General features: G+C 42.1%; 1 protein-coding gene across 2 annotated transcripts in view; it reads right to left on the bottom strand.

Annotated features, from left to right (window-relative positions):
• The window catches only part of adck1 (aarF domain containing kinase 1), a 152709-nt gene that overhangs the window by 89256 nt on the left and 50530 nt on the right, over nt 1-12923 (bottom strand). For both annotated transcript variants that reach the window (XM_088924578.1, XM_088924579.1), the window contains one exon: nt 8492-8695. In XM_088924578.1, coding sequence (XP_088780704.1) covers nt 8492-8695 — 204 coding nt within the window. The remainder of the gene's footprint in view (nt 1-8491; nt 8696-12923) is intronic.

Genomic DNA, 12923 nt, shown 5'->3' with positions numbered 1-12923 from the left:
AATGGTAAATATATTTTAAAAGGGCTTTTATATTTTCTAGTCTCCCCCATTTTTAATTTCGCTTCCACTAGTTCTAAACATACAGTTTGCACCAATAATTCTGATCCAGTTTATCCCTGACCTCGTGGTCAAAATGACTGTTTTATCTCCTCAGCTCTTATGCTAAATTCACAATAAAATAAGACTTTATACAATTTCGCATTTTCAAGGACATCAAGGAGAGCTGAAGCCTCGCAAAAGCACTTTAGAAAAGAAAAATCATTGAGGCTTTTAATAAAAAAGAAGAAGAAGTAACAGATATGGGACTGGAAGCCAATGCATGTGCTAAATATAGTAAAGCACAGTATGTGGTTAAGGCTTTTGCTTTCAACTAAGATGGCATGTTATTTCGGCTGAAGGGATTTTACAAAAACTAAGTGTTTATTATACTGAGATTACATTCAACTGAATACTGCAGCATAGCAGAGGCTGTTAAGCAAAGGATATTGTGACTCCACCTTCGTGAGTAGCTAATGTGAAGATGGACCCTACACAGAAAGCACATGGTCCATCCATCTATTAACAGAAAGCTGCTAGATTGTTCCTGGTAAGGCTGGAACAATCTACAGGAACCGATCCTGGAACACAGGGCACAAGGCAGGACCACACCCTGGACTGGACTGCAGTCCTGTAACATCCTGGAGAGGACACCTGTCCATCACAGGACACAAGGCAGGACCACACCCTGGACTGGACTGCAGTCCTATAACATCCTGGAGAGGACACCTGTCCATCACAGGACACAAGGCAGGACCACACCCTGAACTGGACACCTGTCCATCACAGGGCACAAGGCAGGACCACACCCTGGACTGGACTGCAGTCCTGTAACATCCTGGAGAGGACACCTGTCCTTCACAGGACACAAGGCAGGACCACACCCTGAACTGGACACCTGTCCATCACAGGGCACAAGGCAGGACCACACCCTGGACTAGACACCTGTTCATCACAGGGCACAAGGCAGGACCACACCCTGGACTGGATTGCAGTCCTGTTACATCCTGGAGAGGACACCTGTCCATCACAGGACACAAGGCGGGACCACACCCTGAACTGGACACCTGTCCATCACAGGGCACAAGGCAGGACCACACCCTGGACTGGACTTCAGTCCTGTTACATCCTGGAGAGGACACCTGTCCATCACAGGACTCAAGGCAGGACCACACCCTGAACTGGACACCTGTCCATCAAAGGGCACAAGGCAGGACCACACCCTGGACTAGACACCTGTCCATCACAGGGCACAAGGCAGGACCACACCCTGGACTGGACTGCAGTCCTGTTACATCCTGGAGAGGACACCTGTCCATCACAGGACACAAGGCAGGACCACACCCTGAACTGGACACCTGTCCATCACAGGGCACAAGGCAGGACCACACCCTGGACAGGAGACCAGTGTGTTACAAGGCACGCAGTTAGGATGGAACCAGAGCACCCATAGAAAAAAACACAAGGAGAACATGTAAACTCTACAGAAAGCGAGTCCCAGTGTGAAATCAAACTCAGGCCTCAGTAGCACTGACTGCCACACCACTATATCTCCCACATAGGGAGCGAACATAAATGTATACCTTTGAAAAACAATCACGAGTGAGCTTCTTTATCTTCAGCTCACATTATTCTGCAGTAAATACTTTAGTTATACTGGATGAGAGGACACAAGACACAACAGCACACGGATATTCAATTGTCAGGGCGCCTACTGTATGTGGATCAGATACTGTAGGTGGAGCATAATAAACAGCACACGTGACAAGTGCAGCTCTGCCTGTCCCTGACGGTGCGATGCCAGCAGCTCGCGGGCTTCGAGCACACACAGCTCCAATCCTAGGCAGCGGATTAAATGCCATGGCAGAGGACCTGGTCTCTTGTGCAGTGTCTGGGTGACATCACTTCTCTAACTGGGTCAGTGCATGAGCCCTCCACCCTGCTCATCCTGCTCCAGACAGGAGCAATGGAGCGCCGAGCAGGGAGCAAGACGTCATGACCCAAAGCAGAGTCCAGGGACAAAAAGTCCAGATGTCCCAGGCTCTGCCTTGGACAGGCCAAAGGCTGTTTGCTTTCCAGCGTGAGAGCTGGAAAACTACTTCTTCCTGCAATAGCTATGTTGGCTTATTTTCCTGGCTAGGCAGTTGGAAGACCTGTACACAGCCATGAGGAAAGGCTGCTATTTTTCCCCCAGCGAGGGTAACTGTTGTTTTTTTCAGCAGGGACTTTTTTGTTTCCTGGCTAGAATCTGGAAGAACTTTTTCTTCCATAGCTCGGTTTTCCCCAGCATCCAGCTGGAAGAGCCCTTTTCTTTTGTAGTGCAGGACTGTTTATTTTCTCCCGAGCGTCCTGTGAGGAGAGCTCTATTTTTGCCACAGCACAAAGCCGTTCATTTTTTCCAGCAGGAAGAGTCCTATTTTTGGATACTTTTTTTGATACTACAATTAAATTTACTATAAGCCTTATTTTTCACTTTAAATATTTTATGAGGAGTGTCTGTGCTTGGCGTCCTATCTACAACCTGTGCATAGAAATGTCCATCTGTTTACATGTGATCACAGACAGAAGAAACAAAGACCAAAGCATATTTTATTACAGCTCTTAATGTCTTAAGGCTTCAGGGGAAGTCCAGCTCTCTAACCCTTTATGTTAAGGTGCTGTGCTGGCAGAAACACAGGAGATAACAAATAGCTGCAGCTTTGTGAACGGGCCTTGAATTTCAGGAAAGGTTAATTGAACTGACTTTTGCTAAAGGATGACGAGGCGTTCGTTTGGTTAACCTGAATTCTTCAGTGCTGCCTACAGCTCCGCAGTGCTGTGATTCTTTCTTCTCCAAGCCCTGTCCCCCTGTCCCCCTCTGCACTTCTCCAGCGTCACAGCACAGCTGGGCTGCGTGGGCCAGCTGTCTTGAGTGATAGGGCTGTCACCTTTTGCCTGCCAGACACACTCCCTGCTGTCCACTGTTCACTACTCACTGCTCAGCTACTTAGAAAGGCTGTGGCCATCGAGCATCAGAATACTGCATCCATACACAAAAGGCGTAAAGATTCATGTCTAATATATCTATATACTAAATAAAATTACATAGGATATGTTCATAGCTATATACACTGATACTTATATATTCCCTCCATAGAAGAAAAACATTTTCTCAGAACTGATTTCCATTACCACTGACATAACAGAAATCTGTTTTATTCAGCTAGAGCCACTGCACTCACTACCACAAGCAAACAAGATGAATCTGTTGTCACTCTGTACAACAGTATTAACAACCAGCGACAGCTGGCATAATATATATAGTGAATAACACAAACCAATCTTTTCTGCAACTTACTAGAACTGTGTGAATATGCCATAATGTTCTATTGTCAATGGTCAAATTAAATAAAGTGATGTCCGATAGCTGTAAGTCTTGCCACCCTGTGAATTGATATCCTGCTGACACCTGATTGATGCTATTCAACAATACATACAAAACAGAAAGTATTGTTCTTGAGCTCTTGGATTTATCACTAGAGACGTTACAAACAACCTTATAAATACAGCATAACATAAACAGACCCCTGAGAATATTGCTGTTTGTCTTTTACAATTTTTTATATCTCATATGAAATCCTAAGACGAAAAGTAAAAGATGTGCCTGTTTCTCAAGGATGTGCTGAAACTGTATAAATGGTTTGAACTAGAACAGTGATGTGTCTAGTGTTTAAAGAAACCTGATACAAGAAGATGCAAGGTTTTTAATGCCAGTCTACAACCGGGGAGCTGCAGAATATTGTGTTGGGCACATAACATTGGTGAGAATTTTAGTTTGGAGATCATAAGAACTAAATCAGCTTGGGGCTTCCTAGTGTAAATCACAGGGGCTCAAAGTGTCATAAATGTTCTGGAATGTTTGCAGTTTCGGAAGTCCCTGGAAAACCTCCCAGATGAACTGTACTTCAACCACTCTAACACTTCCAGATTAGGGCCCATTACAGCAGCACCAGGTGTTCACATGTCAGAGATTTTTTAATGAAAAACAGATGTGTGACTCTTCACCTTTATGTGTGATTATTGATGGAAAAGTCAAATGATGATACGAACAGGTGTTCTTCGGAATGGAAGGTATTATCAGCTGGTAAGGTGTAAGTGATGATGATAAAAATATACTGAGCAGCCTATTACTGTAATTATTAATGTAATATTTAATACAACTGCCACATATTCTGATAGTTATTATCAGGCAAATGACTATTTTTCAAGCATGTGCACTGGCCTTTTGTTGAACAATAAGTAAGAAAAAGAATAAGTAAATTCATTCTGCTACTATTCTGATAAACAGAGCATACTGGTTCCTCTGTGTTTTTCTTATTGATTTTCACCTGGCTTGACATTCAACAGGTTAAAGTGATACATGTCTTTGCTAATCTTATGCTGAAATAAAATAGTTCACATTACACCTAAATCACCAGTGCTAAATTCACTCCAACTAGAACCTGCGCCATAGGCACAGAAGCACAAAAGCACAGAAGAAGCTCCTGTACACATATAAATGAAAAAACGTATCACAGGCCCTGTGAATAAAGTGATGGAGCCTTTCTAATGACCTGTCTGACAGACAGCACCCCTGCAACAAACACAGTTAACAAAGCTTTTCCTCAAGCTAGCACTGACCTCTCTAATCCATGGTAAGTCACTTCTTCTCCAGCCTTTATCATGAACATCATGACTGTGCAGACAGCCACTGGGATTTATGGACAAGGACATCTATCAGGGGATGGGGGATCTGAGTACAGTGTGACACATATTGACAGTGATTTGCTTCAAAGAGGTGGCATGTGCCAATTACATAGTTTGAGCCAAAGTGGTTGAGGGCACAGAAGGCCGCCACTACCCTGTGACCTGACTCTGGGACAATATGGCTGTGGAGCTGAGAGAACCTCCACTGACTGTGTCCGTGCTTACACAAGGCACTACTGTATAATGCTGCACTCTAAAAGCCACCATAAACATGAAACTGCAATAGATATTATGTATTGTTACATAATTCAGTGAAGATTTCATAGACTCTCAATGAGTCACAATTGAGCTTTAACAATCAAGATTTTAGAGGGTAAAAGTTACTGGTTGACAGCAATATGAAATTATCTCCAACAGCAGGGATTGAAGGCACTGACTGTACTAAAGGGAGTCATTCATTCATGTGAGGGTTCAAGTAAAATTCTGAAACTGATGTTAAGGACAAGTACTTATTTAAAGACACAGTGAGAACACGAGGAGATGATGCTTTATGAATATTTCCTTTTCTTAGCTTAAAATGGAGCATAGATGTTTGTTTCCGTGTCACTATTCAGCTGCACAAGAAAGTAAGAACTGTGAAATTGTGAAGTTACTCTTTTTTAAACATTCTACAAGTAAAAAAAAAAATCAATGTTTGTGTCAAGAGGAAATTTTGTAGTTTGGAAAGTGTCAGCTATTTCACCTCTTCTTGTTTTTCTCACCTTGTACATGTCCACTCTATTCATTCACCTGTGTTGTTTATAAGGAAGACACTGTAGATGGTATTGTGGCCAAGGGATCTGGAGTCGATTGAAAACTGCAACATTTTATTTGGAACAAAATGTAAAAAACTTTAAGGTTGAACCGCTTGAACCGCTGACCCCTACTTGAATGTCATCTGTGTTCCTCGGATTCTGGCCTTTATGTTCCCAGAACAAGGCTCCCACCACTGGGAGCCCTTGTGAGGCTGTGCTTTCCACTCTGGTGCTCCAAGACTGTGGAACGATCCCCCTGCTCATATCACAAGTCAGTCAGCCAGCCCTTATTCATCTGCTCTTTTATACACCGGCTTTTAAAATATCAGTGTTTATTTAAAAGAATGATCTCTTAATCAATATTTATGTTAATACTGTTTGTGATGCAAAGCACATTAAACACTGGCCATAGCTGCCTTTAGCTCTACCCAACTGTTACAGGCTCACATTTACAGGAAGCTGCTGTGAGCTTTCTTGCTGGCTCTGGTTTTGAAACAAAGTAAACTGTCACAGATTCTTATATTGCGACACCTAATTTCTTTGTTAAAATTAACATCTGAGATGGACTGTCCCTCTGACATTGCACCACTGTTCCGCTCCAGGCGGTTTCAAGCACCGAAAAACACTCACCTCATGCAACACTCAATTGCCTGCCGGTGTGACAGGGCTCAGTGGGATTCTGAGGCTACACATTATGTCATCCCTTAACACTGTGGTGACCACAGACCAGCTCCCACTGGGAACACTGGATTCCCAAGACGCTTTTACAATCCTGTCATTGTATAGAAAATACTTCAATGCATTTTTCTTTGCTATTGGACTTCAGAATTGTGTTTTCTTATTGTCAGGTCACAACTAGGAGTGTGCATACTTTACTGAAGTCAGTGTGATGTGAAACCATCTGATGATTTTATAGAGGATTGTGTGAACGAGAATACAAAAGAATTCATTATTAACAGTCACTGCAATCAGCCCAACTTTTTTCCATACTGTGTTATCGCAACGTCCTTATCTGAAAGGGTACTGTTCTGTGCATAATGACTGTGGTTTAGTCATGACCTTGCCAGAGTCCAAAAATAAATACAAACGGCAGTGTGGTGTTTTACATTATTTTCAAAGAAACAGTTAACAAAAGAAAAAAGCCATTCCTATCCTTTGTTTACAAACTATGTATGAAATAAATGAAGGTCAACTGTGCGCAGACTACAAAGTCACACTGCGCAAATGGTCCAAATTGAAAATAATTGATCTTTGCCCCTCATTATAAGCAATGCTCTGCCGACTGCAGCCAGTAAGAGCAGGGAGAAAAACTGAGCGAGAGGGGCAGGGAGAGCAGGGGACTCTTATTGTGAAAGGCCTCGGAGCAGATCGCTCTCCTGCTTCACTGAAATCAACCAGGCATGACAGGTCCATCTACAGCTTGAAGTCAAGTAAGGAGGATCACCATCTGAAAATGCCTTTCATTTTCTCCATGAGAAAGCTCTGTTTCTGTAAGCCAATCACGACAGAACTATATAATGGATTACGTAAGGCTGCTGTTTCTGTAACATCAGAAAGTTACATTTTCCACTTCAAATATAAATATATACATATATATAGCTGAATTTGCATTAAACATTCTCAGTGTTGGGTTGTATACCATAGACCTGTAAAAGCTTATATTCTCATCCCTCAGATGCAGAGCAGAGGGTGTTTGAATAATTTGTATTTCAGTAATTCAAGGTCATGCCATCCAGCTGTAAGAGTAATACTTTGTTAGTCTAATGTATTCATATCAAGGTCAGAATAGGAACCACCTTAGTCAGCATTACATTAAACACTGTGTAGGTGATGTTTCACTGCTATGAAAATGTGGGCATTACCGCATGCACTGAAAACTGTGCATTTTCAAACAGGTGTAGCTAGGCATCCTTAGTGTAATTAACACTGCCCCCTACTGACACTTTCTATATATTCAATTGGAAAACATGCAGCACTCCTCAAGTTGTTGTAAATTAACCCTTCTTACGTCCCACAATCAATTAACGATTATTGAGAATGAAAGAATCAGCGTATGGTACTTTGGACTGTTGCTGTTTTGGACACATAAAAAATACTGATTGTGATGTTATTTCTTCCTTTGACTTTGCTGAGGGCGCAAATGACATGGGCTACTGTATCATTTAGCATGCCGCCTGTTCAGAGAGAGTCCCCCTCCTCGAACTGTGCTAGTTTGCATCACGCCATTCTATACGTTTTCACAACAGGTTCGGGATTGCCCCACACCCACCCATCCATCAGACACCACAGGTCAAAGTAGGTCAAATTAACTGTGCCAGAACTATCTTTACACAATTACTGTTTTGTCTGAGCATGATAACACAATGAAGGTGACTGTGTACACTGAGGAAGCCTGTCTTCCTCATTTTCAAATGCAATGAAAATGCATTTTTATTTTCTTGATGAAATCCTCTTTCTGACGTGTTTTAAGTGGATCTGAAAGATTACACCAATTACCTTGTGCACAGCTGCCATGGGGCTTCTGATGAAAATATCCTTAAAAGCCTGTCAAACCAGCCCTTGTCCACTGCCAGACTGCTTCTCTGACAAGAGCCGAGCAAACAAGGAACTCATGGGCTCGAGGAAGGACCTGCTCTCCGCAAAGGGCATTGACATTTTTCACCTACCGTGTGGACAAACAATGATATAGTAGAAATACACAGAACGCACAAAGAATTAAATTCATTTTTCGCCACATAGTTTCTCCTTTAACTTTCTGCACATTCCCCGATACAGGTGCTGCTCGGGGCCGTATTCCCGGCCTCATGCTGTAACTTCTGCACTTCCACACACACCTCACAGAGTAAGGGTTAGGGGTAAGAGTGAGGGCCCTGTGCTGACAGTGTTCACGCACGAGCCTGCAAAGCAAAGCACGGAAGCAGCCGGCTGGCCCTGACCTCTTCGCCCAGGTCTTCCTTTACGACGCGCGAGACCTCCTGGAGAGAGCTCTGGGGCGCCCTGCTGTGGAGCACCTTCAGCGTGCGGGTGTACTCCTCGGGCAGGAGGTACTCCAGAGCCCCCAGGTGCTGCCCCACTTTGATGAAGGTCCCCCTGTTGGCACAGCACAGCTCCCTGAGGCGCTCTGCAGAGCGGAGGTGAACCTGCGACACAGGGGACAGCGTCAGCACTCATATTCAAACAGCGGGTCGTGAAGGAGCCACTGCTTATGAGAGCCCACCTTTAATACACTGACCACAGTCGCAACACTTTTACTGGGGTTTTACTACAGTTTTGTTCTGGTCTTCTTTGGATTTAACATGCTCTCACTGGGCTTTACCGCACTGGACCATGTTGGGCCATGGACTGTGATAAACATTTCTAAGGAAACAAATCAAGAGTAAAACCACAGTAACTCCATGGTACATTTAGCAAGGTAAACTTTCACAAGGGGCACCAGTTTTAATTAATAAATGTTAGACAGCCAGAAGTTAAATACAATTCTATATGGTTTTATATTGAAGCAAAATTAAACCCAAATTCTGTTAGTATTTTACTCAAAAATAAATACTGTTAGACGCGGAAGATAAACAGAAGATTCAAAACAAGTGTCTCCTTCAAGGAGATCCTTTTGATGACAGGCCATCAGATAGAATGTCATTTTATACATGGGCAATTTCCTCATCCTCTCTGCTCTACAGCCTTGGAAGTTGATCATTTTCATTTCATGTGTCCCCCTCGAGACTCACTTGAATGAAGGCAGGAAGACAAGACAAGCATCTCTTGCAAATGCACCTGGAATCAGCCCCCATGACCGCCCCCACACACACACACCCAGGACATGTTTAGCAACTGGTTCTGGAACCAATATCTGAGAGACAGCTCCTGAGCAACATAATGCTTAAACAAGGGTCACAAACACTGTGTACTCTGGTTTCCCTCCTGGTTAGGCAATTTAAACACTTTCTTACTTAGACGCATATAGGATTTTTCTTAAAATGTCTGACAGTTTATTACTCAAAACATTCACCTCACTAAAGGTACTACTACATATTAAACACTTTTAGATACTGATTAAAAGTATTAAAATTAATGAATGCAGCTGATGAAATAATTACAGCATCTCTGCTTTGTTAGAAAAAGTGAAGCCACAAATTGAATTTAAATCCCCTGGTTTAAAGGCTCATTAAACTGTATGTCAGTTACAACATCATCTGTGTAACAACCTCATAACACACACTTTAAGCAAAAGAATGTTCAGGAACATACAGTGTTTACACAGAATCCCTGGATCACTTAACAAGAAGTTATTCATAACATACTGACATTTATGATTGCAACTCCTAAGGAAATGCTGGTGAAAAGCCCACATAATTGACCTTTTGAACACTTTTCTTGTGCGTGTGCTCTGTTCGTTAGGTTTTTGTAATGTTAATCTCTGCAGTATTCACTTCATCATTTTACCAGCTCTCTGAAGCGATGAATGCTGAAACTCTGACTGAAAACAGATGAAATATCCTTTAAAAAAGGGATGTTCATGTGCTGTTTCCTTAACCGTGCTTCCTGAAATTATTGTTTAAAGCCTCGGAAACCGCAGCTCCATTAAAAAAGAGTCTCATTCACAGGACATGAATTTTGGATTGTCATTGCTATAGAGGAATTCACTTTTAACAAAAGCAACAGATACACGTTTGATACTCAGATCCTTACAGCGAATTGACATTATGACTAAAGATTTTAAAGCTACAATCTTAATTTTAACAGTAAACTCAGCCGATATTTAAACATTAACAAACGTGTGTTTTAATTGAGTCTTGCGTTTTACAGATCTTAAATTCCTTTGCTGTATTTTTCTTATGTGTCTTGGACTTCTTGTTAAGACCAAAGTAAACAACTTTCGGTCTCCTTGGATTAAAATTAATCCGGCTCCATACTGCGTGGTGGATTAAGAGGATGTCCTGTGGGCATTTTCTAAGATACATACACATTGCCTCAGAGCACACCTTGATAGTTCTGTGACACAGAAAAATTGGATTTTCTTTGCCTACTGCAGGCACTACCAGAAATTTAAATAATTTCTGAAATAATTTTAGGTAGAAGAATGTACATTGAATATCTTATCAAAAGAAAAATGGGGGGAACCGAACCAGAACTGGAGAGCGGGTTGTTAATAATCCTAATTATTCCATCTTTAGGCTGTGAGAGTGAAGCGGAATATTGGGCTTGTCTTTCTCTTCCCGAGAGTCTCTGTTGTTCTGAAGAGGAGGACGTTTCTCTCTGGTGGTTAATCCCCTGGAGAGAGAAATCTGTGCCACCTGTCATCTCAGAGCTCTGGCAATCAGACACACATACTATTGGCAGGCGCAGTGTTTCCTAGTGCCTGCAGCCAATACAGACCTATATCTCCCAATGATGGGAAGCTGTGCATTCAGATAAGGATCATCTATACGGTGACGCCGACTTTTATGGTGTGTAAAGGAAAAGCTTTAATGCCTTTCACCATGCTTTAGCGACACAGAAGACAGCCCACTCTCTTAAAGGCACAGTGCCCGATTCTGACCACTTACAGGGACAAAGAAAAGAACCCAGTGCTGCTGTCGGAATGTTTCACCACTGCTCCTGCTGTAGAGCTCCCTCGCCTTGGAGCAATTTCTGTTCCTATTTATTTCTTGATGGCCATCAAAATGCAACGGACATCACTTACAAATAAAACCCTTTCAATACGTACCCTGTATGATACATAACTGTTCTTTTTTACCCTGTAAAATGCATCACTGGTTATATTTTAAAAACTGTTCCAGACATTTCAACACTTTGCCGGAAAAAAGCAGGCCTGAAACATTTTCATTCGAGAATTGGAAGGCACAGTGGCGGGGTGTTCAGTGCTGTGTCCTCACATGTCTCCCTGCAGAATGCAGTGTGGGGAGCCTTCCGTGTAATATTTGCTTGTTCCTTCATGTTCACATTGGTTTTCTCCAGGTGCTCTGATTTAACCCCTGTCTCCAAAGGCATGCCGGCGAAGACGACTGCTGTCTCTAAATGCCTGTGATGGGCGCCCACAGATACGGCTTACCCCATGTGTTCCTGCGATAGACCCTTGTTTGCTATGACCCTCACTAGGAATAAGCTACTTCCTGACAATGGATGGATTTTTCAGTGACCAAATATTGCGCCTTATTTCCCTCAGCGCATACTGTGACCCAGTGGCCAAATTTATTTTCCCTTCCAAATCCGTAATTGTATCACAGTGCATTTCTTGTGACTTGTATTGCGTGTACTTAACTCCCCAGGTTAAGCAGTTGCACAAAGGCAATGCTGGAGCAGAAAGGCTTGTCAGATTCCTTCTGCTGCAGTGAGAAGACAATGAGGTTCAGCTCAATTAATGCTCTTCTCCCGATCCACTGGCAGAGCAGCAAAGAGCTGAGACAATGACAAGCTTGATAATTGCCAGGGACATTAATGACATATTTCAGTAGCAGGAAAAAAGCCATTAGATGCCCTTTTAAAAGGCACTGCAGAGCCATCAGAACCTATTATCGTGAGTTGACTAATAGAAGCCCAAAGGTCATTATAATGTCATCTCTTTTTCAGGGAAGAGAAATGTTGCATTTAAGAAAACATAAAAAAACAACATCTTTAGAGTTTAAATTTTTATTTTTGGAAATCTGATACAAGTAGTCTGTTTGGAAACTTTAATCATTAACTCTACCCTACTGAACACCAGAAATTACTGTTTTAACCAGAATTAGATTCTATTTACTATGTGTTGCACTGCTCATCTGACATGTTCTACAGCTCATGATGGGTGAGCGTTTTTCTCCGCAAAATCAAAAGATTTACCCAAGGCTAACCTAAAAATTATAAAAACATACATAGGATGTGGTTGTATAATATTGTGAAAATGCAAGTAGGACAGTGTTATGGGTACTAATATAGTCTTTTATGTTTTGCATATTAGGCATTATCAATAATATTAAGATTTAAAGACAATTGCACAGAGACAAAAATGCATGTAATCAGTGGACCTCTGCAAACAAGAAATGTTAAAGACTCGCAATGCCTCCAACCAAAGGTCTTAAATGTGGATTCACAGTGAACCTTCTGTCAGCTTCAGCTTTTCTCCTTGTCCTTAACTTTTTTTGAGCATCTTCTTTTTGTACTGGCATTCACGAAGATTAGAGGGAAGAGAAAGGTCATTTCAGAAGCAGGGTAATTTTACAGCATGGACAGGGTTTTCTATGCTCTCACTGCCATAACTATTAACTTAACTATCAGACCCTCTAAACCTGACGAGAGAGACATCTTCTCTGATGCAAACACAGTGAACTGAGAGGACATACAGAGTCAACTGATTGAAACAAATTTGACTCTGAAATGTTGTTAAGAATTGTG

This window comes from Atractosteus spatula, chromosome 9, assembly GCF_055471065.1.
Source record: "Atractosteus spatula isolate fAtrSpa1 chromosome 9, fAtrSpa1.hap1, whole genome shotgun sequence".
Lineage (NCBI taxonomy): Eukaryota > Metazoa > Chordata > Actinopteri > Semionotiformes > Lepisosteidae > Atractosteus > Atractosteus spatula.
The sequence above is the reverse complement of the archived record's forward strand: the minus strand, read 5'-3'. Positions and strand labels throughout refer to the sequence as shown.